General features: G+C 41.7%; 2 protein-coding genes across 2 annotated transcripts; both read right to left on the bottom strand.

Annotated features, from left to right (window-relative positions):
• Positions 1–3,972: 3,972 nt before the first annotated feature.
• LOC310829587 (vomeronasal type-2 receptor 26-like) lies at positions 3,973–11,508 on the bottom strand. The gene is made up of 3 exons (XM_083708268.1): positions 11,395–11,508; positions 10,682–10,808; positions 3,973–4,931 (listed from the first exon to the last, which is right to left on the bottom strand). The coding sequence occupies exons 1-3, from the start codon at positions 11,470–11,472 to the stop codon at positions 4,018–4,020; spliced, it is 1,119 nt and encodes a 372-aa protein (XP_083564394.1). The 5' UTR covers positions 11,473–11,508; the 3' UTR covers positions 3,973–4,017.
• An 8,717-nt stretch (positions 11,509–20,225) lies between these two features.
• On the bottom strand, positions 20,226–24,630 carry LOC310829715 (vomeronasal type-2 receptor 26-like). The gene is made up of 4 exons (XM_083708455.1): positions 23,780–24,630; positions 23,349–23,576; positions 22,032–22,158; positions 20,226–21,133 (listed from the first exon to the last, which is right to left on the bottom strand). The coding sequence occupies exons 1-4, from the start codon at positions 24,614–24,616 to the stop codon at positions 20,229–20,231; spliced, it is 2,097 nt and encodes a 698-aa protein (XP_083564581.1). The 5' UTR covers positions 24,617–24,630; the 3' UTR covers positions 20,226–20,228.
• Between the last annotated feature and the right edge of the window lie 3,041 nt (positions 24,631–27,671).

The following is a 27,671-nucleotide window of genomic DNA, read 5'->3' as shown; positions in this document are numbered from 1 at the left end:
AGACCCAATATGGAGGCCAAATGGCCAAAATATTGGGAAATACTAGAAAAAGATGGAAACAATTGGAAATTGCAGAGTTTGGAGAAAATGAAGGATAAAGTGCAAGACTGGTTACACTATTGCTCAGATTAAAGAAGTCTTTAAAAATGATAAAAAGTTAGGGTTCCAGGTGGAGAAATCGAAGTTGGAAACAGAACTGCTAGAACCTAAAACCAAGGTACTTTCAAGAATGTATAACTTGCTGTTAAAATGGAACACACAAGATGAAATGGTTAAATCGGCTATGATAAAGTGGGCACAGGATATTGGGTATAATATCATGTTTGAGGACTGGGAAAGGTTGTGGACCACTGGGCTGAACTTCACTGCATGTAATGCTTTGAAGGAAAATGTTATGAAAATGATATATAGATGGTACATGACCCCAGTTAAACTTGCCAAGATATACCATTTGTCTGATAATAAATGTTGGAAGTGTAAAGAAAATGAAGGAACATTCTTTCACCTCTGGTGGACTTGCCCTAAGGTGAAGGCCTTCTGGGAAATGATATATAATGAGCTGAAAAAGGTATTTAAGTATACCTTTACCAAGAAACCAGAGGCCTTCCTTCTGGGTATTGTCGGCCAGAAGGTGTTAAAGAAGGACAGAACATTTTTTATGTATGCAACAACGGCAGCAAGGATTCTCATCGCCAAGAATTGGAAAACTCAAGATCTACCCACCCTGGAAGAGTGGCAGATGCAACTGATGGACTACATGGAACTGGCCGAGATGACTGGCAGAATCCGAGACCTGGGAAAGGAGAGGGTTGAAGAAGACTGGAAGAAATTTAAGATTTATTTAAAAAAACATTGCAATTTGGTTGAATGGTAAGAAAGGATGCTAGATCATAAATAATTGTGCACCACTAAATTAGACGGAATCAAGATGATAAGTAAGTTGAGGATAAATTATCAACCTATTGGAGAATTAATAGACTATAGTTAAATGAATGTGACACAAGATTGTAAACAAGATGATAAATTGCGGGCAAGAATTGACAACGATGCAAGTGGGAGCGGGAGGTGTGAGGGAGTCCTAAGAAGTTAAGAAAGTATGTTATGATATATGTTATATTGTTCTTTATTCTTGCATTTATGTTTAAAAACCTTAATAAATATATATTTTTAAAAAAAGAGAAGGAAGAGGTTTTTCATAAGAACTAAAAACCTGAGTTGTGATAGGGAACAAACTGGATACGGAGTATGACATGTATTATATGGTTCATGAAGCACATGCCAGGGAAGAAGAGTCCTGACTGTTTTATTTTTCAAAATACTCCTCAAGGACAGCTCTGTGTAGAGCATGTTTCAGTATAACTTAAGAAGAATATTATGGCAAGATGGAAAACTGATCCCAAACCTCCACTGCCTTGCAGGACATATTTGGGAGAAGAAAATGCTAAGCAGCAAACCCTACACAATTCCAGAGTGGGTGGCATCTTGTATGCATCATTCTGGCAGCTCCTACAGCCAAGCTGGTACCAAACATATTCCAAGTGGTGGAGAGTGGGCTTGTGATCTTGGCACCACCTTTTCTGGTGGACGGCATTGCGGTCAGGCATCCAGGAACTGATAGTGATCCGGCATGGGGCGGAGATTGACGCCCCTTGCTTGTGTCACCCTGGTCATGTCACCAGCACTGGGCAGGGCTACACCCAGCAAGGTCTTGCTGGCCAATCAGCTCTGGTAGTAGGTGTGGTCTCCTTTTGCTGGGTCTCCCTATGCACCCACACTCTTTTTATGCTTTCTTCATATATGACCTTGGTATGGACATCTGCTGGCCGCAATATTGTTGGGGCCAGGTAGGAGTTTTCTTCACTTGGCAAATTGGCCATTTGGTTTTCACCTACCTGGTAGCAATCATCACAACTTTGTAAGGTTAGGGATTGGGTAAGCCTTTGTTTGGATGGAGGTGAGGTTGTAGCCTCCATCTGCCTCTCCTCATCAAGGATATGCTGTTAAAGGGTTCCAGGGGTGTGGATTCTGTCCAATGCCCAGATGTGGCTGGGCCATGCCACGACCTCATTGGGGACCCCTCAGGGTGCCCTTATTTTATGTACGTCATAGGGTTCCCCCTATGTGTGGTTTACCCTTAGTTGGACTCCCTGCAGATGGGTGGGAGTCAAGATATAGCTTGGATTTACCCAATGCCTAAGCCAAACTTCTCACATCTGTAACCAATAAAGTTGTGGTCTTGCCCCCCCCCCCTCAACTTAAATACTCATATCCATGTTTTTATTATCAAAGGGAACTGTGGGGCCCAGAGCCTTGGCATGCAACTCCATATACACTGCCCATGCTTGTGCCCCAAATGATTATTTCAGTGCTGCTAATGCAGCAAAAACAGCATAGTTTGACTTCACCCCCCCCCCCGAGGTGCACTCCATTGTCTCCCTAGACAGAAGGATGCCAATGACATTAAGAAATGGATCACTGCACCCATACATCCATTATATGAGAAGTGATGCAACAGGAAAAAGGTAGTCATTGTCATACCACTCTCCCCTCACAAAGGATCATCACCCTACCCAGAGATCTTCCCAGATCTATGTAGATCTTTTTAAAAACCATTGCAACTGGAAAAGTGTTTAAACGACTGCATAAATTAGCTACTAAACACTTCATTGACTTTTCCTAATTAACTGCTCCATTGTGTTTAGCTCAGGCCTCAACATAATAATATAATATTTGGGAGAAAAGATGCAATCCAGAAGACCACCACTGGAGGCTAAAATAGAGAAAATCTCCACAGCCACCATGTACTTCCTCTTGGAACTCAAATAGGCTGCAACAAAGGATACCCAAACACTGCAAAACACAGGCATGCTAAAAGTGATAATTTGGCTTCGCTGAAACTGTCAGGTAATTTCCTGTCAAGAAAAGCCACAGTAAAGCTATCAATGGCTAGCAAGCCCATATAGCCCAGGACACAGTAAACATGGTGGAAGACCCCTCATTGCACACTAATACAATTTATTCAGTCACTGAGTGCATGGAGGAGAGGTTGCTAACCACACAGCACAAATGCCTATTTGGATGAAGGGGGAGCAAAACACAATGAAGTTGGACAGTGTTTTCCCCACCCATTTTCTGGCTGTGCTTCCTGGATTCTTGTCCATGAAAGCCAGAACCACAGTGATAGTTTTTGCCAGTATAGAAGAAACTGTAACTAAGAAGATTGCGAAAAAAGCAATTTGGTGAAGGAGACACATCACAGTTTTAGGTTGGCTAATGAACTGATAATGTCAATGAGCTTGATAATATATGTTTATTGCTGTGGCTGACCCATTTCACTCAGATTAATGCCTTGCACTGGCTGATGTCACAGGCTTCAATATTTGTGCTGAATCCATGTTCATAGTTACATGGCATTCATGACAGCCAAGAAACTTTTTTCAGTATCTTTCATTGTGTGATTAGGGCTGAATGATTGATTTGTCCAATTCTTGAACCAAATCAGGCCATTTGTAACCCAATTGTGCTGAATCCAGATTGCATCGAGGCAGCTACAAACCACACCATTAGGTGCACCTCAATCAGTTCATAGTGAATTGTGCTGATGTGGAACTAAAAAGCAGTATCTCTAAAGCCAGACAGAATGCCTCCAAAGTGTTGCAATTATTATCTACACCATGTAAGGAGAATGGTGGGGTAGGGACAGGGTGAGGGAGGAGGAGATGGAATTCAATCACCGAGAGCTCTAGCTTCCAATCCAGAGCTAGAATCGTACTCAACACACTCCAACTTCTCATTTCCCCCAATATTAAATACAGTTCTCCACATTTCCATATCAGTCAGAGATTTTCCTAAGTAAAAAAAATAAAAGTCCTCGTTAAAATTCACCTGTGTTTTTTTTCTTCCATAAAACTGTATTCAGTGGTAACAACTGTGAACACACAACAACCTTCTTAGGAAATGGAGAGGCAATTTATAAACAGCCTATCTGGAGATCACTAACTATAGTAGAAGACACAGTCATTTGATTCTTACATCTTTCCTTTTTATTAGCTGCTCTCTATTGTTCAATTCAGGCTTCAACAGAATAATGTAACATTTGGGAGAAAAGATACAGCCCAACAACCCAGTACTGGAGGCTAAGATAGAAAAAATCTCCAGAGCTACCATATATTTCCCCTTAATGCTCAAATACGTTGGGATAAATGATAACCAAACACTGCAAAACACCAGCATGCTAAAAGTGATAAACCTGGCTTCATTGAAAGTGTCGGGTAACTTTCTGGCAAGGAAAGCTAAAGTTAAGCTGGCAATGGCCAGGAAGCCAATATAGCCAAAGACACAGTAAAACATAACCACAGACCCCTCATTACATCCCAAGATAATTTCTTCAGCCACTGAGTGTACGTCAGCCTCTGGTAATGGAGGAGAAATTGCCAGCCACACAATGCAAATGCTTCCTTGAATAAGGGAGCAAGAAACAACAATGGAATTGGCCAGCCTCTTCCCCACCCATTTCCTCATCCTGGATCCTGGCTTGGTGGCCATGAAAGCCAGAACCACAGTGGCGGTTTTTGCCAGCACACAAGAAACAGCCACTGAGAAGACGATGCCAAAAGCAGTTTGTCGGAGGAGACACATCACCTTCTGAGGCTGTCCAATGAATAGTAATGCAGAAAGGAAGCAGAGCAGGAGGAAGAGGAGGAGAGTGTAGGTGAGGTTCCTGTTGTTAGCTATAACAATAGGAGAATTGTGGTGCTTCATAAACATTCCTAGCACTAGAACTGTGATCAAAGAGAATGAAAGAGCACAAGTAGCTAAACCAATCCCCAGAGGTTCATCATACGTTAAGAAGGTCAAAGCTTTGGGAATGCAAGAAGTCTTATCCGCTTGAGGATAATGATCATCTAGGCATTTGAAGCAGTCATCCATATCTGAAAAAAAGAGCGATTGTGATTTCAGTCATGCAAGAATACCCTATATTAATTCTCTCCTAATACTTGATATGGAACAAATATTACGTGCATCATTTCAAGTATTACAATTATTATTGTAGTCACTACAATAATTAACAAATCTCAGTTAACCAATTTCTATTTTATCTGTTACAGTGTGATATGTATGAATGTGATACACTCTTTTGATTACACTTTTAGGACGGGACTCTGCATTTCAAAGAAGGTATGGGAAACCTTTTCAGTATCAGTATCATTGGAGAACCATGGTGAAAGACCCTGAGCCATGACAGAAAATAATCTGTGTAAGCTCTGATTACCCTCTAGGAAACTCTCAAACAGCCAAAAACATGTACAATGAGTATTGTTACAGATAGCTTTAGTTATCTTTATAGTCCACATTTTATGACACAGGCACTGCTAAAAATAAACCAATCTCTAGAGGCATTGACAAAGCAATCTACGGACAACTCTAAGAAATTGGCAGAGAATTCTAAAAAATTGACAGAACTCACAACAAGATTGGACTTGAACACAACGACAATTTCGTCTCATACTGATTCTATAAATAGATTAATTCAAGAAAACACAGAAACAAGGAAAATTGCTGAGAGTGCTCAAAGCACTGTAAAGGAATTTAAAGAAAAATTTGTGCCAATTGAGAGGAAAGTGGGTGAACATGATGCAACCTTGGCCTTAATGGAATTAGAGAGGAAAGGGAAGAACTTGAAGTTGAGGCTTGTCCCTGAGGAAGAAGAGGACAACCTAAAGGAATTCCTTACAGAGAACATTCATGAATTTTGGCTTGATGATTGGGAAGGAGAGGAAGACTTCGAAATAACCACAGCCTTTCGGCTGGGCAGGAGACAAGGCAAAAAGCCAAGGGACTGTCTGATTACATTAAGATCTAAAGAAGAGAGAGATAAAATATTAAACCTACATTTTCAGAAACCACTGGTGATAAAGAATTCTCAAATACAGATCTTCAAAGACATCCCTCGTTATATTCTGCAAGTAAGAACTTATTTCAAAGACCTTGTCGACCTGTTGAAAGGAAACAACATCCCATTTAGGTGGGAATTCCCACAAGGACTGTCCTTTAACTTCAAAGGGAGGAAGATAAAGATTAAAACAGTACAGGACAAGGACCAATTTCTAGAGAGATACTTTGAGGACTTACAGAAAGGGACTGTGAGTGCGAGAGAACCAACTGACATTGCTAATCTATCATTTGGACTTACTTCACCACCAACTGAAGAAGAACAACAACTTGGTGCGGTCGGCGGGAAAGATACCCATCAATAAAGATGTCTCTGCAGCTTATAAGCTGGAATTGTAACGGTTTGAACCTTCCCTGAAAAAGGAAACAAGTCTTTCATATTTTAAAAAAAGAACAATTGGACTTAATCTGCCTCCAAGAAACACACATTGCTAGGATACATAGGAAACTTTTGATAAACAGGAGATTAGGGCTGGAATTTATATCATCAGACAAAGTTAAAAAAAGAGGTGTAGTGATGTATATTAAAGAAAAATTGGCTCCAAAAATGATACTCAAAGATGAGCAAGGAAGATATTTGGCGGTTGAAATTCAATCACAAGGAGAAAAACTCTTGATAGTAGGGGTGTATGCCCCCAACGAGGGGAAGGCGGAATTTTTCAAGAAGCTGCATGAGACTCTAGCAGATTTTCTGGACTATAAAATCGTGATGATGGGAGATATGAATGGAGTAGTCTCCACAAATATGGACAAAGCACAAAGACTCGTGATATCTAAAGATGGGAGACTACCAAAGACTTTCTTCGAAATGACTGACACCATGGACCTTATAGACATTTGGAGAACAAGGAACCCCTTAGAAAGAGAGGGAACCTTTTTCTCCGAAGCAAAAATGACATGGACTAGAATTGACCAAATTTGGATCTCCAGTAATCTGGCATCGAGAGTTAAAAAAATAGAAATCTGCCCAAAAACCTGCTCCGACCATAATGCTGTAAAGATGGAGATGAAACAAACAACAGCGGGAACATTTAGATGGAGAATGAATGACACCCTCCTAAGAGACGAAGAAATTTATAAGAAGGCCCAAAAAACATTAAAAGATTACTTTGAGATAAATTTGAGAACAGAAGTGGAAAAAAGAACAATATGGGACGCGAGTAAAGCCGTGATGCGTGGTTTCCTAATTCAGCAGAATTCCTTAAGGAGGAGAAAGCAAAAGGAGAGGGAAGAGAAAATCTTGGAAAAAATGAAAGAAGGAGAGAAGAAATTGAGATCTAATCCAAAGTCACAAGAGATACTGAGAGAAATAAAATACTACCAGACGCAATATATGGAACTGATGAATCAAGAAATAGAATGGAAAATAAAGCAGATGAGACAAAAGACATTTGAATCGGCAGATAAATGTGGGAAACTGCTATCATGGCAATTGAAAAAAAGACAAAAATTGAATACTGTAACATCCCTTGAAGAAGATGGGGAAATTATCACTAGACCAAATGAAATAAGTAACTGTTTTCAGAGCTTCTTCAAGAAATTGTATGCACAAGGGCCAATAAATGAACAAGAAATAGAGGAATTTGTTGGAAAATACGGATTAGCAAAGATTTCAGAACAGAACAAGATGATTTTAAATGGGAAAATAACAGAATAGGAAATAGAGGGTGCCATTCAGAGCATGAAATTGGGGAAATCACCGGGACCGGACGGTTTAACTGCAGGATACTACAAAATGTTAAAGGAATGGTTAACTCAACCATTGAAAGAAGTCTGCAATCAAATTGTAGAGGGGAAAAAGGCTCCCGAATCGTGGAAAGAGGCATTCATCTCACTTATACCAAAGACAGAGACTGGTAAAAACCAGGTTAAAAACTACCGGCCTATCTCATTACTAAATGTGGATTACAAAATCTTTGCAGACATTTTAGCGAAAAGATTTAAAAGAGTGTTAGTTGGGGAGATTCACAAGGACCAAACAGGCTTCCTCCCAGGGAGACACATGTCAAGTAATGTGAGAAATGTTTTAGACATTCTGGAACTGTTGGAAGTAGATATAAACAGGAAAGCAGTTTTGATTTTTGTGGATGCGGAGAAAGCCTTTGATAATATCTGTTGGAGTTTTATGAAAAAGAATCTCCGGGGGATGGGGGTAGGCCAAGGATTTGAAAACGGTATAGGTGCGATATATTCAGAACAAAAAGCTAAATTAATTGTGAACAGTATGGTGATGGACGAAATATCAATAGAAAAAGGCACACGACAGGGATGCCCAATATCCCCTCTTCTTTTTATATCTGTCCTGGAGGTTTTACTGAACATGGTTAGAAATGACCCGCTGGTTAAAGGAATTCAGGTCGGAACAAAACACTATAAATTAAGGGCATTTGCAGATGATCTAGTGTTAACATTACAACAGCCAGAGGAGAGCGCTAAAAGAGTGTTAGACCTAATTGAGACATTTGGTCAAGTGGCAGGATTTAAATTGAACAAGCAAAAAACAAAAGTGTTGGGAAAAAATCTGACATCAGAAGAAAAAGATAGATTCCAGAGTGTAACTGGATTAGAAATAACAAAAAAAGTGGAATACCTGGGGGTAAATTTAACATCAAAAAATGTTAATCTATTTAAGGATAATTATGAAAAATGTTGGACAGAAGTAAAAAAAGATCTAGATATATGGTCTAGGCTGAAACTTTCCTTGTTAGGCTGCATTGCTGTTATTAAGATGAATGTATTGCCGAGAATGTTGTTTCTATTTCAGACACTACAAATTCTGGACAAGATGGAGTGCTTCAGGAGGTGGCAAAAAGATATCTCTAAATTTGTCTGGCAGGGCAAAAAGCCCAGAATCAAGTTTAAGATTTTGACAGATGTGAAAGACAGAGGGGGGTTTGCCCTGCCGGACTTAAGGCTTTACTATGAGGCAGCAGCTTTCTGCTGGCTGAAACAATGGCTACTTCTTGAGGACACTGACATCTTGGATCTAGAAGGACATGATAACAGCTTCGGCTGGCATGCGTACTTATGGTATGACAAGGTGAAGGCTCATAAGGGTTTTAAAAACCATATTGTCAGGAAGGCACTGTTTAATGTTTGGATCAGGTATAAAGACCTGCTTGAAAGCAAAACCCCCAGGTGGTTGTCACCAATGGAAGCTAAGGTAGTGAAAAAACTCAACATGGACCCCAATTGGCCAAAATACTGTGAAATCTTAGAACAAGATGGTGGAAAGCTTAAACTTAAGAGTTATGATGAGCTAAAGCATAGAGTTCGAGATTGGTTGCACTATCATCAGATAAATGAAGTATTTAAATTAGACAGGAAGGTAGGGTTCCAGAGTGAGAGGTCAAAGCTAGAAACAGAATTGTTAGAACGCAATACTAAGAATCTATCTAGAATGTATAATTTGCTGCTGAGATGGAATGTACAGGATGAAACAGCAAAATCGGCTATGATAAAATGGGCACAAGATGTTGGTCATGACATTATGTTTGCTGACTGGGAACAGTTATGGACCACCGGTATTAAATTCACGGCATGTACTGCCCTGAAAGAAAACATAATGAAGATGATTTATAGGTGGTACATGACCCCAGTCAAGCTGGCTAAGATTTATCATTTGCCTGAGAATAAATGCTGGAAATGTAATGAGTCTGAAGGAACCTTCTACCACCTTTGGTGGACCTGCCCAAAGATTAAAGCCTTTTGGGAAATGATCTATAGTGAAATTAAGAAAGTCCTCAAGTGGACGTTTTCAAAGAAACCAGAGGCTTTTCTTTTGGGCATGGTGGGCCAATTGGTACCGAAGAAGGATAGAACATTCTTTATGTATGCAACCACGGCAGCAAGAATTCTTCTAGCAAAGTATTGGAAGATGCAAGAACTACCCACTCTGGAGGAATGGCAGACGAAGGTGATCGAATATATGGGACTGGCAGAGATGACCAGCAGAATCCACGACCAGAGGAATGAGGCAGTGGAGGAGGACTGGAGAAAATTTAAAGTATATCTTAAGAACTGTTGTAAAATATTGGACTGTTAAGATGTCGAGGGGTTTGAAACAAAGAATTACAGCTGTAAATCTTTAAATTTAAGGGAAAATTTTTTAAGGAGGATATATATAGAAATTGACCGAAGGGTTGCTAAAAGATCGTAAAATAAGGATGCAGAGAAGGAGAGGTATGGGGAAGTCACGTTTTATTTATATTTTTGTGTTTTTTCTTTTTTCTTTGTAAATGTCTTGTCTTTTCTTTTCATATGTGATGTCTATTCTGTTTTTTGTTGTTAAAACCAATAAAAATTTCTTTAAAAAAAAAATATAGTCCACATTTTATCAATGATTTAATTAGCACTGCTTGAGTGCTAAAAGCAAGGAGCAGATTATTAAAATCATGAACACGCATGAATAACAAGTCACATATCTAATGCTGAATAAACATAGCACTGGAGACGCATCCTTGCACTGATCTTAAATTTATGTTCCTCTCAATTTCAGACAAGAGTCTTGGTGGAAAGTGGGTATTCTGTAAGGTATTGCTGCTGCTGCTGCTGCTCTCTCCTGCTTCAGTTTTGACTGTGTCTTCAGCTTACCCAGCAAGTTGGAAGTTGTTGCTGCCAAGGCTGGAGAGGGTTGGAGTTGTAAGAAAGAAGTGGCAGTGTGGTGGCAAGGGAGAGACCACAGTGGAGCATGCCTCTGGCCATGTTTGCTATTTCTTATAACACTTACTCTGCATATCAGATATCTTTCCTTCTGGACACAGAATGCAATCATAGCAGCAAAATGGCTCCCCCTCCTTCTTTTTCTTCATATAACCAGGTTGACAGTAGGCATTGCATACAGAAAGGGGTAGTGCCTAATCCATAAATGAAAGAAGACACTGTTAATCTTCAGAAGAGGAAAAGAAAAGAAAAGGCGGGAGTCCTGGAAATGCAAGAGAAAGCATGGTATCCAATGATTTCATCTCATTAGGAAATGAGAAATTCAAGAGAAAGCATGGTATCCAATGATTTTGTCTCATTGGGAAATGTTGACTACATGGAAAACATGGACAGGATTTCCTATTGAATGTAGTGAGTGTGTAAAGAATCAATTATGAATTGTACAAAAGCTGGCATGGGACTAGATTTCAATAAAACAATGTTTTTGTATAGAATTTGTTCCTGTGGTTTTTCTATACTAAGAAATAAATAAAGGCCAGCTCACATTTAGTCCAGTATTCTCTTTTTGCTCATAAGAAAATAAGATGATCATTTTTGCCACCCTTATTTTATTCGGTCTGCTATAACAATACGGTGTGAATGTGGCCATAGTTAGCATTGTGAGGTATCCCTGCCAACCCTGTGAACTGGGAACCCCAGTATGACTTACTTCAGACGTGTACCATCCCATTGTTAGTGGACATTTTAAGTTCAGAGAATACACCCAAATTCAAGACTTACCTGATTAAACCAGGTGTTCCATGTAATTGCATCATCATTAATGATGAATGTTTGGTCTGAAAGTATCTGGGGATCCATCTTTCCAACTTTGACTCTAACAAAAGATTGATTTGGGAATGTGACCCAATTAATAATATCAAATCCTGCTACTATTACCCCATTCTGGTCAAAGGAAACCTTGTCTCCAGCACTGTTGTTAAACGAGACATGTTTTAGAAAATGGTGTAGCTAGAATGAAAAGAGAAAGAAATAAGTATCAAAGCAATGCAACTGGAGAACAAGGAACTGAATCTTTGCATAACAAAAAACCTTTGAATATCCAGCTGGAGTTCCTAGCCCTATCAGAAATTTCAAGTCATCCGAAAATCAGCTCAGTCTCCAATGGTGGCTAGCAGGACAGTTTCATAACTTACAAAGGTTCCAGCTGCTTAAAACATTACTGAGAGGTAAATGAGCACCCTTACTCAGGTAGCTCTCATCTTGAGGATATTACCTGCCATATCTGTTGGGATGAAATGAGTCTTCTATTCCCTTTCATCACTGCTCTGGCTAAGGATGTGGATGAAGACATGGCATGTAAAGCATGAGCCACTGCAGAGACTGCATTATAGATGCTATAGCTGTGGCCAGTCATACTCATTTCAAAAAAAGGCCCAGGGAGGTTCTCCAGCCTCTCCTCCCCAGTGCAAATAGACCCATTTGCATCTCCCATAGAAGAATTTGAGAATTCACAGTCAAATGCATTTTCCCAAAAGTCCTTCAAAAAACCATCTTCTTTTGCTCTGGAAGGATTTCTTCGCTGAAGAAATTCTTGGAATCCCTGAACCTCATTGGATTGCATAGCTAAAGATAAAGCACCATGAAAGAATTGTATATCCAAAGTCCTATGATTGTTTAATGATTTTAATTCCATTTGGGCTGATAGAATCCACACTTTACCTTTGGGTTTTTGAATGGGTACTTTCATTTCCGACTGAGATAACAACAATCTCAGAAATATAACAACATCGTCTTCCCCAATTAGGACTATTGCATTGGCCGTGCTGCTCATGATTTTGTCATACAGTTCCATTATCCATTTATCGAAGGCTTCTTTAGTAGCATCAAGAGGGAAATCATTAATTGTTTCTATGAAGGCATAACAAATGCCCTCCTTCGAAATCCTTGGGCTCATGAACTGCATGAATACTTTTGCATTCTCATATGTTGAAGCCAAAACCCCAATCCACCTCCAACCGAAATGGAAAATTAGATGGAGAATCCCCATATAATGCAGGTTTTCATTTGGTACCATTGTGTAGAAGGAAAGAGTGTTGACCATTGTTACTGGAGCAGGGCCATACAAGAGCTAAAGACATTTTTGGCACAGGGAGACATGCAGATTTTCAAAACAATGCACTTAAACAAAAGAACGTGGAACACATTTCAGTATAAACTTCCTCGGCAGTATGCAATTAATTAAAAGATGTTACAGAGCCTGAAGACTTATGTCATAGAATCATGGGCTCATAGAATTATAGCATTGGATGGGACCCAATGGGTCATCTATTCCAACACCTAAGAGAATATTCAAACATTTCAAAGACTATGCATGGTCATCATCAAATCAAGATGATTTGACCTAAGAGTGAACACTTGCACAGAGAATGTCGTATTTAACTGGAGCAAATCTTAAAAGAATCTATTAATAAATTACTGAAGTAAGTTGCAGTTTGAACCTGAAGTAAGTTGCAGTTACAAACCTTCACCCTCCATCTACAGGTAGGGTCAAATGTACCCTGAAAGTGCTAGCAAGGGCAGGGTGAAGTGAATATAATGCGTTTTGTCTGCTTCTTTCCTTTTTTTAAAAAAAATAATATTTATTAAGATTTTCAGAAATACAGAAAGAAAAGATTAAAGTACATTCAAAGCCTTATTTTCATACACCCACTTTCCGGGACTCCCTCTTTCCCCCACCCCTACCATATTCCCCTATCATATTGTTGGCTCCACAAGCTCTCAGTTCTAATTAAAACTTAGTTTGTTTAAACCATTAGTCGAATTTAAATTTAAATTTGTACAGTCCTCATCAATACCCTTACTAACAAAACAAAAGTTCTTTCCCCAAGGCCCACCCCCTTTCCATTCCACAATTTCCCTTTTTTTTAATGATAATGACACCCCACACAATAGAAATATAAGAAAATAAGAAATAAAAAGTATAGTAAGTAAAAGAAAACCAATTCAGAAAATAGTTGACAAGCCTTTGGATTCTATTTCTCTCCCCCCCCCCCCCCGTCCCCGGTTTAGTTTCCCCCTGACCACCAATCCATGTTGTCTGCCTGGAATTTTTAAAGTCCATAAATCACATTTTTCCCCCAACTCCTTGCTGGCTTTTTCTTTTTATAATTATTTTTAGAAATATTTTTAAACCATTTAGCATCAAATCTATAATAACGCTCCCCCTATTGTTCTTTCCAAATTGTAGTCCAGTTTCCTCTTGTTCCGCTGCTAAAACGTTCTAGTTCAGAAATTTAGTAAGTCTGCAGGGGTTATTGTTGTTCAGGAACAAAAACCTGCGTTCAGTCCCTTCCTTTCTTCAATAGAAAATTCTATTGTCTCCTTTAGCTGAACACCCTGTAGACACAATATTGTTTCCGTTTTGCAGCTTTCCCAGAAGATAACCAGTCCTGTAAAATTCCGATGGTATTTTTCCACTTACGACCTTCTTTGTAATGTCCCGAAGCTCCTCTAGGGGGATTATTGTAACTTTGTTTTCTCTAGTCCAAAAGTCCGATTGTTATCCATGTTTTCGCCATTTTGTATCCAAATTTTAACGGGTTGTAACAAATTGTAACAAAATTTAACCAGCAAAGTCCTCGTATTAAAGTCCTCTTTGAATTTCCGACTTTGACAACTACTTTGACAGCTGTCAAAATCTCCTTCGCTTTTCGCCAGGCTCTCTCCTCAATCACCCCGGTTCCCGGGGGGGTGGTTACGTTTTCCTTCCCCTCAATTCTTCCTCCAGCACAGTTCTTGTAATTTCCCATCGTGGAATTCTTAGTTTTTATCAGCAATACAATTCTTTTTGGACCTTGGTTTCCCAGTCCTTGTTTTGGAAGGTTTACAGTAGGGAGGGGGACTGACTTCCTTTTTGGATCCCCCCCCCCCCGCTCGTATCAAATCCGAAAAAAAATTCTTATTTTTTCCTTTTAAACCCGGTTTCCAAATTACTCACGGGTTGTTGTTGAAAGTCTGAATTCTCAATGGAAGAAGTCAGCGCTCTCCGCCGGATGGCATGCAGCTTCGCTCGGCAGGGATAGCAGAGGACTCAAAGCACCACGCTTCTCCCCGGCACCCGATCCGTAGCCTTTAAAAAGGCTCCTTCACGAGTCGGGAGGGCGCTAGTGGTGCCAGCCGAGTCTCCATGTCCACGGCCTCCGTGGCCGTGGTTTTTAAGGGTCCCCGCATCGCCGGTGCGGTAGGACCCAGCCCCTGCCGAGCAGGCTCCCTCCGGAGCTCGGAGGGAGTCCGCCATTTGGCGATGGCGCCAACCCGGAAGTCCGTTTTGTCTGCTTCTTTCCAACTCTATGTTCCTTGTGGTCCTCAGCCATGGTGAGGTATGACTTGTTGTGCAGTGTTTAATTTCCACTCCCCCAGTAATTTAGTGAAAGATTAACGTTCCCCCCCCCCATAATTCCGGGGATCAATTCTAGCACTCTTGGAATGACTGAGAAAAATGGAAGAAAAAAGAACAGAACACTATGTGCAAACATTGCTACAAGTGAAAATGTTGTCTGAAAACATACATAGCGCTACTCTAAGGAAATATAATATCGCTGCTCACTAGTGACAAGCTACCCCTTCCTTTTATGGACTATTACACAGGTACACTTCTGAGTAACTACAAGAGAAACACACTTCAAACATGCTTTACTGACAAGCAGGGGTGCTAACTAGGTCCCTGGGTTATGGGTCCCCAGCGCGTGTGTCCTGACATGACAACGTCACGACGTCATGTGCCCCTTAGCTACAGAACCTGAGGTTCTGAGGTCTTGCAAGGCCTCAGACAGTATCTCCAAGATATCGGGAGGCCTCAGAGATAATGTCCGAGGTTTCATGATGTCTTGAAACCTGACTTCCAATGGCACTCAAACAGCCTCAAACAGCACCTCTGTGGTCTTGCGCATCATCAGACATGACTTCTGGTGCTCCGCGAGGCACCAGAAGTTGTGTCAGGGGCCCTGTGGTGTGGGTGCTGAGCCCCAGGGTCCTCTATAATTGGTGTCCCTGCCAAGAAGGGATATTTAAGAACTGCTTTGCTCATTATCAGTCGTATCTATGCAAGAATTTGTATGTTTTATTTCTATTCTGTTTTCCTTCACCAGATATACACTTGACAAAAATGTATTAATGATAGCTAAAATAAATAGGAGAACATTGTCCATTTCGGCTTCTTGGCCCAGCATTCCTCTACACATTAAACTTGTTTATGCCTTATGATCCAGGATAGTTTGCCCTAACATGAAATACAAGGAGAGTGAACAAAATGTATATATCTCAAAACTCCAGTTCTGACATTCATATTCTCTAAATACATGTAGGAGTAAAGGAGCTAGTCCTAAATTTATAGCAGCAGCAATGGTAGTAATAGTCACACCTGAACATTCCCACAAGAAATCAACAGGTATCATACCTGTGGAATCTTGTAGATGCTCAAAATATTTGACATCTCCTCAGAACCTAGTGAGAAAAGTGCCCCAATAACAGCTATTATATTGTCCTGGCTATCACACTTGTAGTTGGGGAATAATCGGTTTCTTGTAGAAATAAGTTGCATTGTGGCCTGATAGATCCACTTGCCTTCAGAATAGCTGTCATAGATACTGAATCCGAGGGTGATATTTGGTAAGATCTGAGAATTTTCATTGATCTCCTTTATAGTATATACCAAAGCCAGGAGGTGCTGGTAGTTCTTAGTCACCACCCTATAATGAGATATACATCTTTTTTGTCACAACGCTTCATAAAACTAGTGGCAGTGTAGTGTATATCTTAATTACAAAGGTTTATATGAATTTGCATAAGCTGTATGTTAAAAGACAATTCTTATAACAGACCATAAAGGATACAGACATCCAGAGTCCTATCAGTTTTCAGAATGTGCTGCTATCTACACTATGCTCAAAATGCTTATATCTGGAGTTGAGTAGGTTAAAAATAATGATATTACTCCAAATCAGAGGAATACACACAAACTCAGGGGCTTCTTATTGTTTTTTAATTCATACCCTTATCTTACAAGCAGTGCATTAGACAGTGCCATTTTAATACTTCACACATGCTGAGATATACAGAAATACAGAAAAGATGAGCTGAAATTGTTCATATTCAGTACTAGAGGTTCTTCAACAGTTGTACATGTTGTGCTAGGAGTCCTTGATGAACTTCCAGGCAGTCCCAAAAATCACAATGAAACCCACACAGGGAAGTAATATAAGGGCAGATGTTTCTGGTATGAATTCATAACACATTGTATGTAAAGGTGGCAGACTTTGAAGTACAATTCCCAATGTTCATATTGTGAAAATAGTTTTGCAATTATATATTGTAAGCCACCCTGTGATCTGTGGATGAGGGACAGTATAGAAATGTAATGAATAAAATAAAAATAATAACCCCCAGCAGTAGAAACCAAGTACATGTGCTAATATTGCTTTGTTAGATCTTGGATAGTCATGACAGATGCAGCTGTTGTGTTTTGTTTTGGGAAGCCTCGAGAACCTGGGGTCTGGGCCATAAGGTAGGATAATAGAATTTCGTGCTGAATTTAATTTACATTTATGCTTTTATGCCTATGATGGCAAATCAGAAAGTATTCTTTCTGTTGATTTGAATGGCTTATAACTGGTTTGGTTTGCTTTTAGTTTTAGTTATAAGTTTTATATATAATTCATTTAGTTATACCTTAGATTGTACTTTTATTAAGTTTGTAAACAACAGAAATTATGTAGTTAATAGACGCTTGAAGGATGATCATAGAAGTCTGTCTATCTATATCAGTCATGTCTGCATCAGAAATCTGCTGAGTTGGGACCAGGGAGAGGATCTTTCCAGAAGCTGCACACACACACACACACACACACACACACACACACACTTAATAATAGGTCCAATAGGACTAAAGTGTGGCTTAGTTTGTAGGCAACCCGCAATAATTCCTTACCTGAGTGGTAGAAATTCAGTCTCAATAGGATCCCTCTTGAAGAACTGGATATCAGATTCCTTAACAATATTCTGAGTAACAATGCCACCCAAAATTAGATCTTCCTGCTGGTAATACTGGTGAAAAAAGGGTTGAGGATGCTGGATCCTGCATTTAGCAACAGAAGCCTTACATACTGTCCGAGGCAGCATCAGTATCAATGGCAACACCATTACTACCTTCATTCTCAGTACAAATAATTCTGGACACAGATTCCAGTATTTCAATCTATAAATACCACCTAGTAATAGTTATACATTCTAATGGGTATATTTACTAAATAACAACTTTCATTTCTTTCCTGTTTGAATTCCACAGGGATTCAGCATGCAACATAATTAATTATAATCATTGCTGTAATGACAGAGGGAAATAATTGCAAAGTCAAGTTTGGGGTTCCTCTGTGTAATTGCAGAAGGTAACTTGTTTGTTACATCTGAAGATTCCCCGGTGCCTTCCACCTAGCTGATCATCAAATTATGCTTTGGCTTGGTGAGGAAGACAGCAAGGTTTCAGATGTACAACATCATAGTATGGTGTTAATGTACACTTAAACATGTTTTAGGAGCACTATGCTGAAGATTTGAAGGCAACTTAATAGCACATACTGCAGGTTGTGGGAGGGGAACATCTTATAAAGAGGGACTGTGGCAGAAATGTGGTGGGAGGGTTCTTCAATGAAGTTGGAGGGCAGAGTGATTCCTTTACTTCTAGAAGAGCAAAGTCTAATTGGCAGCAATCCGGCTGCTGAGTCCTTTCAATCTGTAGCCTCAAATCCCTCCTTCACCACTTGTGTCTTTTCTTCTTTCTGAATGCCAGAACAAGAACCCCTTAGCCTTTGGCAAGACAAATAGGGCACTGATGCACGGTCCACAGAAGGTTGCCTCTGCCAGCAACTTCTGAAGGGTTTTGCTTGTTCCTGTTATTACCATAATTTATTATCTGTCCTTCACTCTAAGGTCCCAGGGGTGGTTTACATCAATTGAAGCAGTATTTAAACTTAACATTTAATAAATCAGGGGTTAATAGAAATGGGCATCAAGTGCCGAAAGCAAGGGCAAATAGGTGACACTTCAGCAACTGCTAGAAGTTGTATAATGAAGTGCCCTCTCTGTTTCAATTGGAACAGTTCAGTGATTTGGCACTGGGCACCATGCAAAAGTTATTGAGGATTCCACCAGAGTTCTGGAGCCTTGAGAGTTGACAACCCAGCAAGTCACTGTTGAGATATTCTGTCTATGCTCTGGTAACTTGTAGGTTAGATTGTAGCAATGTGTTAGATGTGGGGCTGCCTCTGAAGATGGTTTGGAAACGACATCTGTTGTAGAATTCAGTGGCCAGGTTGCTCACCGGTGCAATAAAGTTTGAGCATATAACACCAATCCTGGCACATCTGCCCTGGCTGCCCATTGCTTTCCAGGACCAATAAAAGTGCTGGTTTTGAACTATAAGGTCTTCAGTTGCTCAGGACCACAATGCCACAAGGACTGCCTCTCCCCAAATGTACTGACCCAGACCGTGTGCTCATCATCTGAGGCCCTTCTTCCTGTGCCTGCACCACCAGAGGTCTAGAGGTTGGCAACATGAGAACAGGCCTTTTCTGCAGTGGTTCCCAGATTGTGGAGTCCTCTCACCAGGGTGTCTCACTTGCTACCATCATTATATATATTTAGGCACCAGGCAAAATCTGTCCAGGCCATGCACATTCATTATTTGGCTAAATTCTCTGAATCCTTACTCTTAGAGTATAAGTTACAGATAGGTAGCCGTGTTGGTCTGCCATAGTCAAAACAAAAAAAATTCCTTCCAGTAGCACCTTAAAGACCAACTAAGTCAGTTCTTGGTATGAGCTTTCGTGTGCATGCACACTTCTTCAGATACACTGAAACAGAAGTTTCCAGACCCTTCTATATAGTGAGAAGGTGGGGAGGGGTATTACTCAGAAGGGTGGTGGGAAAGGGTGATTGACAGATAGCTGTGATGAGCCTGTTGACGACTCTTAACGACTGCAATAGGTCTTACAGGAAAAAGCAAGGGGTGAAAAGGTGAAAAATGGCTTTGTCATGTATAATGAGATAAGAATCCAAGGTCTTTGTTCAGACCAGGTTTCTCCATGGTTTTAAGTTTGGTGATAAGTTGTAATTCAGCAGCTTCTCTTTCCAGTCTATTTCTGAAATTCCTTTGTAGTAAAACAGCTACTTTGAGATCTTGTATAGAATGTCCTGGGAGATTGAAGTGTTCTCCTACTGGTTTCTCTGTCTCGTGATTCCTGATGTCCGATTTATGTCCGTTTATTCTTAGAGTATAAGTTGCACAACTCTGATCAAGATGTGCTTCAGGTTCATGGGTTTCAAGATGACTTGCTCTAAATAATTCAGGTTTATGGCAACATGTATATACATAAGGAAGTCTGGTTAGAGATTGCAAGGGTTTTGGGTTTTAGGAAAGAGTGTGTGTATATATGTTTAAAAGATAGAGAGGTCCAAAGAAAATTGAGATAGGACACATTTACCAGGAAAATAATTCATAAACACCCAAACAACCAAATATCCATTGGTTGTGCAGACTAGAGCAAAACCCACCCGCACATTCATCCAGCCTTTTGTCTTATCAGTTGTTCCTTATTGTTCAATTCAGGCCTTAAAACAATGATATAACATTTAGGGGAAAAGATGCACCCCAGCATCCCAGCACTGGAGGCTAAGATAGAAAAGATCTCCACAGCTACCATGTATTTTCCTTTAGTGCTCAGGTAGGAGGGAATAAAGGATAACCAAACACTGCAAAAGACCAACATGCTGAAAGTGATGAACTTGGCTTCATTGAAACTGTCAGGCAACTTCCTGGCAAGGAAAGCCACACTGAAACTGGCCATAGCCAGAAAGCCCATGTAACCAAGGACACAGTAAAACATAGTTACAGAACCCTCATTGCATTCTAGAACAATTTCTCCATAAGGTGAGTGTTTATCGACATCTGGGAATGGGGGAGAAAATGCCAACCACATAATACAAATGGTTGCTTGAATAAAGGAGCAGGAAATCACAATGGAGTTGGCCAGCCTCTTCCCCACCCATTTCCTCATCCTGGATCCTGGTTTGGTGGCCATGAAAGCCAGAATCACTGTGATCGTTTTTGCCAGCACACAAGAAACAGCCACTGAGAAGATGATGCCAAAAACAGGTTGTCGCAGAAGACATGTCACCTTCTGAGGCTGTCCAATGAATAGCAATGCACAAAGGAAGCAGAGCAGGAGGGAGAGGAGGAGCATGTAGGTGAGGTCCCGGTTGTTGGCTTTGACAATGGGAGTGTTATGGTGCTTCAGAAACGTCCCTAGCACCAGAGCTGTGATGATTGAAGAGGAAAGTGAAAAACAGGCTAAACTGATCCCCAAAAGTTCTTCATAAGACAAGAAGCTTATTTCCTTCAGAATACATAAATCCTGTTTTTTGTTGGGATAATATTCATTTGGACATTTAAAACAGTCATTCATATCTGAAGAAGAAGCAATGGGTTATGAGGTTTATATTGGTGTCCCAAACCATACAATCCATGCTAATCTTGCATAGATTAAAGTTTATGTAGTCCTGTCATCCCAACAGACTCTAAGCAATGATTAATCTATGAGAATTGGGAATTTTTGAATATATACAATAAAACCTCAAATGTAGTGCTTTACCAAGGACAATGTTACACCTGATTTTCATGGATGTTCAAGATATTTCATTAAAACATTCTGTTTTTTTTTTCTTTACACTTTATGCCTTTTCTTCTAAAAAAATCTTAATCTAAGGTGAATAAAATGTAAACTTTCTTCTCAATTAATACATTGTGCTCTCTTCTGAGGTCACACCTTTCTCTGTCTCCCTCCAGCAGCTGAAGGAGAAAAGGACAGAGGGTGAAGAAGGCGTGAGGCCTGAAGGCCGCTCCCTGCAAGGCCCTTTCCACCTGGCCTAGGAAGTGGGTCTCACATTCACCCAGCCCAACTATGTTAAATATGAATTCTGTAGTTGTTCTCCTTTGTAATGTTTTATTTTGAAATCTTTAAGATAATATTTTAGTTTTCTGTTATGTTGCTTTGACTGCCTACTCTACATTCAACTTTCTTCAGATTGTTTTATATACGTTTTAATGATTTAATATGATGTAAAATGCTTTGAGATATTTCTAAAAATACAAAGCGGTAGGGAAATTTTTAAAAAAAGGAAAAGGAAAAAAGAAAGAGACCTTTGGTTATAGGGCGGTATATAAATTCAATACGTAAATCTTTCTTCTTCCTTTTTTTTTAAAGAATAAAACTGGTAACCATATTTTATGCATATATTTATGCTTATTCCCCTTCCTCTGAATTACTGGCCATCTGCTTCCTATTTCTATATGTGATATTGCTTACCCATCTGGTCTGAAATCTTCTCTTCTGAACAGGGAGTGCAATCATAGCAACAAAATGGCTCCCCCTCCTTCATTTTCTTGCTTGAACCAGGACTGCAACTCTCACTGCATACAGAAATAGGCCTTGCCTAACCCATGAAACAAAGGGAAATATAGAGCTGGGAAACATTATGGTTCCAGAAGAGCTGACTCCTGTTACTAGAAAAATGGACAGAGACCTGAGAAGAAGCCAACTCCCTCCCCAATCACCAAGGATTGTTCAGGCTTTCTCCTGTCACCCACAATCACATTAATACATTTTCTGTAACTGAGATATTTTCTAGATGCTCATGTCTAACATCCTGTAATAAAAACCACGAGCAGCAGATTCCAACATTGTCTGCAGAGAGTGAAGACAATTTAAAAAAGAAACACCTTAAAGTATGACAGGCATAGGAATTGTCCATTCCTTTTACTCCCTTAGAAACTAAAGCAGGAGAAGCCTCAAGGTACAACAAGAAAAAAGCAGTTGCAGGGCAGGGTTTTGACTGCCCATGATAAGCAAATTAGACCCATGTGATGATTGTTCCCCTTTGCAAATTTGCATAGATCATCCCTTCCCTAGCTTGTGTTTGTGTCTGTGAGAAAGTAGGAGAGAGAGAGAGAGAGAGCACTTGATTTTATTTCTTTTTTTAACCAAAAGGTAGAGGACAGGAGAAGCAATGGGTTTGTTTGAGGAGGAAAGAAGTAAGAATAAATGCTTCTAATAGCCTTTTTTTATTAGTCACTAGTTAGGGGGCAGAGTTAGTGTGCTAAATAGTGAAGTTCTGGTTTGACAGAGGCAAGCAGGAAATGAAGTTTTCCACTTGATGGAGAACAAAAGAGGTGATTCTACCTGGTTTCCTCACTTCGTTCAGAGCTGATTTCAACTATGCCGCCAAAGATTATTTCATAAACAAAATGAATAAAGGTTACATATACTTTGGTCCTATTGATGGAATTTTGAAGGTTTCAAATGAAAATGATCTTAAGTGATATTCAAAGATGGAGTGCTCTGAGCTGACTCAATGAAATCAATGTGCATGATTAACTTTGGAACTCAACTAGTGATCATTATTTGACATATGTTTAAACCAAAATATGAATATATTTAGCTCATACAACAATTTCTCAATAAATAAAATCTAGAACACTACCCCAGTTAATAAATTCATGAAGTGTAATTTCCCTAACCATTTCAAGAATTTTTCATACATCACAAAAACATTGTGGTCAAGTGAAATGATGTTTACAAACAGTACTGAAGTCAATGTTCATTCCAAACTGGATATCTTCCTACTTTGTTAAACCACCTTTGCCATGTTATAGCATCTTCATGGATGGTGAACACTTGATGTGAAGAAGTCTGGGGATCCATCCTCCCAACTTTAATTTTATGAAAGGATTGGTTTAGGGAAACGATCCAATTAATAACATCCAACCCAACTTTCAACTCCCCATTCTGGTTAAAGGAAACCTCATCTCCAGCATTATTATTAAATAATACACCTCTGAGGAAATGATGGAGCTATATTTGAAAAAGGAAATGAGAAGAAGAGGATGTGTATCAGTCTTGCCAATATATTCAGTGGCAACAGTCTCAAAAAATAACAGACAAACAAACAAACAAAAAATCAGGGAGATAATTTATGGAACAAACCATGGACTATTTCAGCAACCATGATATGGATGATATGGTGCTCTACTGGAAGAGAAAATTGGCTTCATTACCTGCCATGGCTGTTGATTTTGAAATGACAACTGCCCTTGGTCCTTTAACATTCTTGATTTGAGTCTCCATGAGAACATGTCATGAACAGCATGTGCCATGGCATAAACAGCCATGTAGATACTGTAGCTGTGGCCAATCATGTTCATTTCAAAGAAAGGCCGAGGAAGAGTCCGCACATTCTCATCTCCAGTGCAGATAGCCCCATCCACATCCTCTGCAACTGTACTTGGAAATGAACAGGCAAATGCCTGCTGCCAGAAGTCCTTGATGAAATAATCTTCTTTTGAGGTGGTAGGTTTTCTGCTGGCAGTAAATTGTTGAAATCCTGATATATCATTGGAGTGAATTGCGAAGGACAGAGCCCCGTGGATTATTTCTTTATCCCAAGTCCTTTGATAAACGAGAGAAGTCAGCTCCACCTGGGCTGTCAATATCCACACTGTACCCTTTGGGTTACTATTCACATGTTCTTGCTCAGATAAATACGGAAACCATCTCAGAAATATCATAGAATAAGATTCTCCGTAGAAGATCATCACATTGGCTTTGCTACTCATTACTTTATCATATATTTTTGCACCCTGTTGGAATAAGTCTTTAAGATCAGTGACAAGAGATAATTTGGATATTCTCTCTATAAAGGCAAAACAAATGCCACTAGAAGTAAACATTGGAAGCACGGCTTGCACAAATCTTTCTCCGTTCTCAAGATCCATGGTAAGGAGTCCAACCCATGTCCACCTGAAATGCAGAAGTAAGGAGAGAATCCCCTTATACTGGAGGGCTTCCTGTGGGGCCATTTGGTAGAAGGAAAGGTCTGGAGTTTTATCCTCCATGATTGGAGCAGGGCTATATATGAGCTAAAAGGGATTGCAGGGGGGAAAAGAAAGAATAATCATGATTTTATGTGTCAGAGCCACCCGAGGTCCCAGCTCACAAGAGACCAAAATCCAGTCCAAGTTATATACAAAAGGTTTTATTGAAGAACATTGTTGTCGTTACATCCAAGCTCCGTGGCTCAGCATCTGTTACCCTTAGATGTTAGAAGTCCCCTCTGAGTCAGTCCCGCCCCTGCACCAGCTTAAGAGGCTTGTACTGCTCCACCTTTTCCTCTCCTTCCTTTTCCGCAGGGTCTTCCTGCCCCCCTGTGCTCCCTCCCTTCGGGACTCCCCCGAGGCTGAGTCTTCTGACGCCTGCTCCCCCCTCCTTCGTGCTTTGGGACCAGGCTCCTCCTCAGGGCTCTCCTCATTTCCGCGCGCCTCCACATTTGAACTTGGCGCGCGTACGTTGCCTCTGACCTTCCTTTCGACCGTTACGCTACTCTCGGTACTACACTCCTCCCCTTCCGGCAGGACGTTCTGCTCCGAACTCCTTCCCCTCTCTGCTCCCTGTTCTGCTCTTTCTGACACACTGGCAACTCCACCCCCTTCACTCCGTTCCGACGGAGAGGCCGGTCCCGATCTCCAACCCCCACTGGGGATTCCCTCTTCGTTCCCCTGCTTCTGACTGCTTCCCTCTCTACTGCCCCTTGGCCTGACCAGGGGGCTCCCTTTTGGGAATCCTCGGATTCACTTGAGGGACTCACTGACAACCTCGGGTCATCGTCGTCCTCTTCCTCGTCGCCCTGGGACCCCTCCCCCTCGCTCTCTGTCCCTGAAACCCTGACATCCATCCCCCCCTCGAAGCCCCCCCTTCCCCCCTCCCGCCCATCGGGTGCAGGTTGTAGGAGCTGCAGCTCTTCGGAGGTGGATGCAGGATACAGGTTGTGTACCTCCATTTCCTCTGCTTGCAGTTCGGTGTATGAGTGTTCTAATTCGGGTTCTTGACCCAAAGTGTTCTCTTCTCCCTCTTCCATTGGTACCTCGTCTGGTGCTGCCGGCCAAGGTCCCGTCAGCCATTTCCTGCGCCAGTCCTCCTCTGGTTGCTCGTCCCACCAATAAGAGGGTTCTGTGTCCACCCCTGAGCACGATCCCCTGGGCGGGCTAGATTCTGGCGTTCTCTCCTCGGCTGAAGAAAAACCCCGGAAAGTACTGTCTGAGAGTGTGGGCGTAAAGAGCCAGTCATCAAAGTACTCGGCTGGCATGGGTCTATGCGGGAAAAGGGCATGGAACTCGTCTTTTAGAAGAGGTTCGTCTAAAGCGTAGCCCGGCACCCAACCGTTGGCACTGGCTGGAGTGCCCTCTGTGGCTAGAAAGTATTCTACCCCCTCTTTCACCCATCTCGAGTCCAGGATTTCTGTGACCTCGTTGAGTGGTTCGGCCCTAGGTGCCCTCTCCCTCTCCTGTGACTTAGTGTGTAGTTGCGGGACTGTTTCAGACTCCTGAAACCTGTGTGGTGCCTTGTAGGGGGTGAAATACCGGATGCACTCTGGAACCTTCGGGGAGGGCTAGTCGAAAGGCTACAGGGTTGATCTTAGCCTCCACCTGGTACGGCCCTAACTGCCTGTGCCCTAGCTTCTTCTTGGCCAACAACTTGGCTGGCATCGCTTGGGCCGCTAACCACACCCAGTCACCCACCTGGATCTCCTCCCCCGCTCTCCTGTTTTTGTCTGCCTGCACCTTATATGCTTGCTTGGCCAGCTCCAAATGTCTCCGCAACTCTTCGTGCACCTCCTGCAGCTCCGCTGCAAACTGGTCGGCTTCTTGCGGCACCCCCTCTCTCGGTGCCCCGTACCCCGGGAAGGTTCTGGGATGACGACCGTTGTTCACGAAGAACGGCGTCACCCCCGTGGACGCGTGCTTCGTGTTGTTATAGGCAAACTCTGCCATCGGCAGGTAGTCCACCCAAGCTGCGGGTCGCTGATTGGCGTAACATCTCAGGTACTGCTGCATGATCGCGTTGACCCTCTCAGCTTGGCCGTTGGTCTGTGGGTGTCTCGCCGACGTAAGGTTGATCTTGACGTTCAGGATACCTAAAAGCTTCTGCCAAAAATTGGAAACAAACTGGCGCCCCCTGTCGGACAGGATGGACTGCGGCAGCCCATGCACCTTGAACACGTGATCAATGAAGAGTTTGGCAGTCTGTTCCGCCGTCGCCACCTTTGCGCACGGAATGAAGTGCGCCATCTTGGTGAACAGGTCCACAACCACCAGTACCGCCGTCTTCCCTCTGGAGCTGGGCAGGTCAGTAACGAAGTCCAGGGCTACCCTCTCCCACGGTTGCTGTGGCGTTTCCAGCGGTTCCAACAGCCCCGCTGGCTTCTGGTGTACTGGCTTGGACCTTTGACAAGTGTCACACCTGGCGACGTAATCCGCTACCTCTCCACGCATCCGAGGCCACCAAAAGTCCCTTGCCACCAGTTCTATTGTCTTCTCCTTGCCGAAGTGGCCCGCACTGGGGGCGTCGTGCAACTGCTGCAGAACCTTTGCGCGAAGCTCGTCGCTTGGCACATAGAGGGCACCTTTGCGAGTTAGCAGCCCGTCGCGTAGTTGGAAATCTTCGCCACTCTGCACACCTCTGCGCAACTCCTCCATTTTGGACTGTGCGAACTGATCCACTTGCAACGCGCGTCGCACCGCGTCCAGATCTACTGTGATGGCAGCGCACGACCACGCCTGCGGTGCGAAAATGTGCCTGGCTGCTACTGGTGTCGCTTCATCGAGATATTGCGGTTTCCTGGATAGCGCATCGGCTATAACGTTGGAATCTCCGGGGATGTACTCTATCCGAAAGTCGAAATCCGCGAAGAATTCCGTCCAGCGCATGTGTCTCTGGCTTTGGAGCTTCGCCGTGCGCCAATACTCTAGGTTCTTGTGATCCGTGCGGACCTGTACTGTGTGCTTGGCTCCTATGAGGAAGTGTCGCCACGCTTTGAACGCTGCGTGAATGGCCAACAGCTCTCTGTCCCATATGGTGTAGTTTTGCTCCGCCTTGCTGAGCTTTCGGGAGTAA

This window comes from Podarcis gaigeae (genome assembly GCF_964106915.1).
Source record: "Podarcis gaigeae genome assembly, chromosome: 13".
Lineage (NCBI taxonomy): Eukaryota > Metazoa > Chordata > Lepidosauria > Squamata > Lacertidae > Podarcis > Podarcis gaigeae.
The sequence above is the reverse complement of the archived record's forward strand: the minus strand, read 5'-3'. Positions and strand labels throughout refer to the sequence as shown.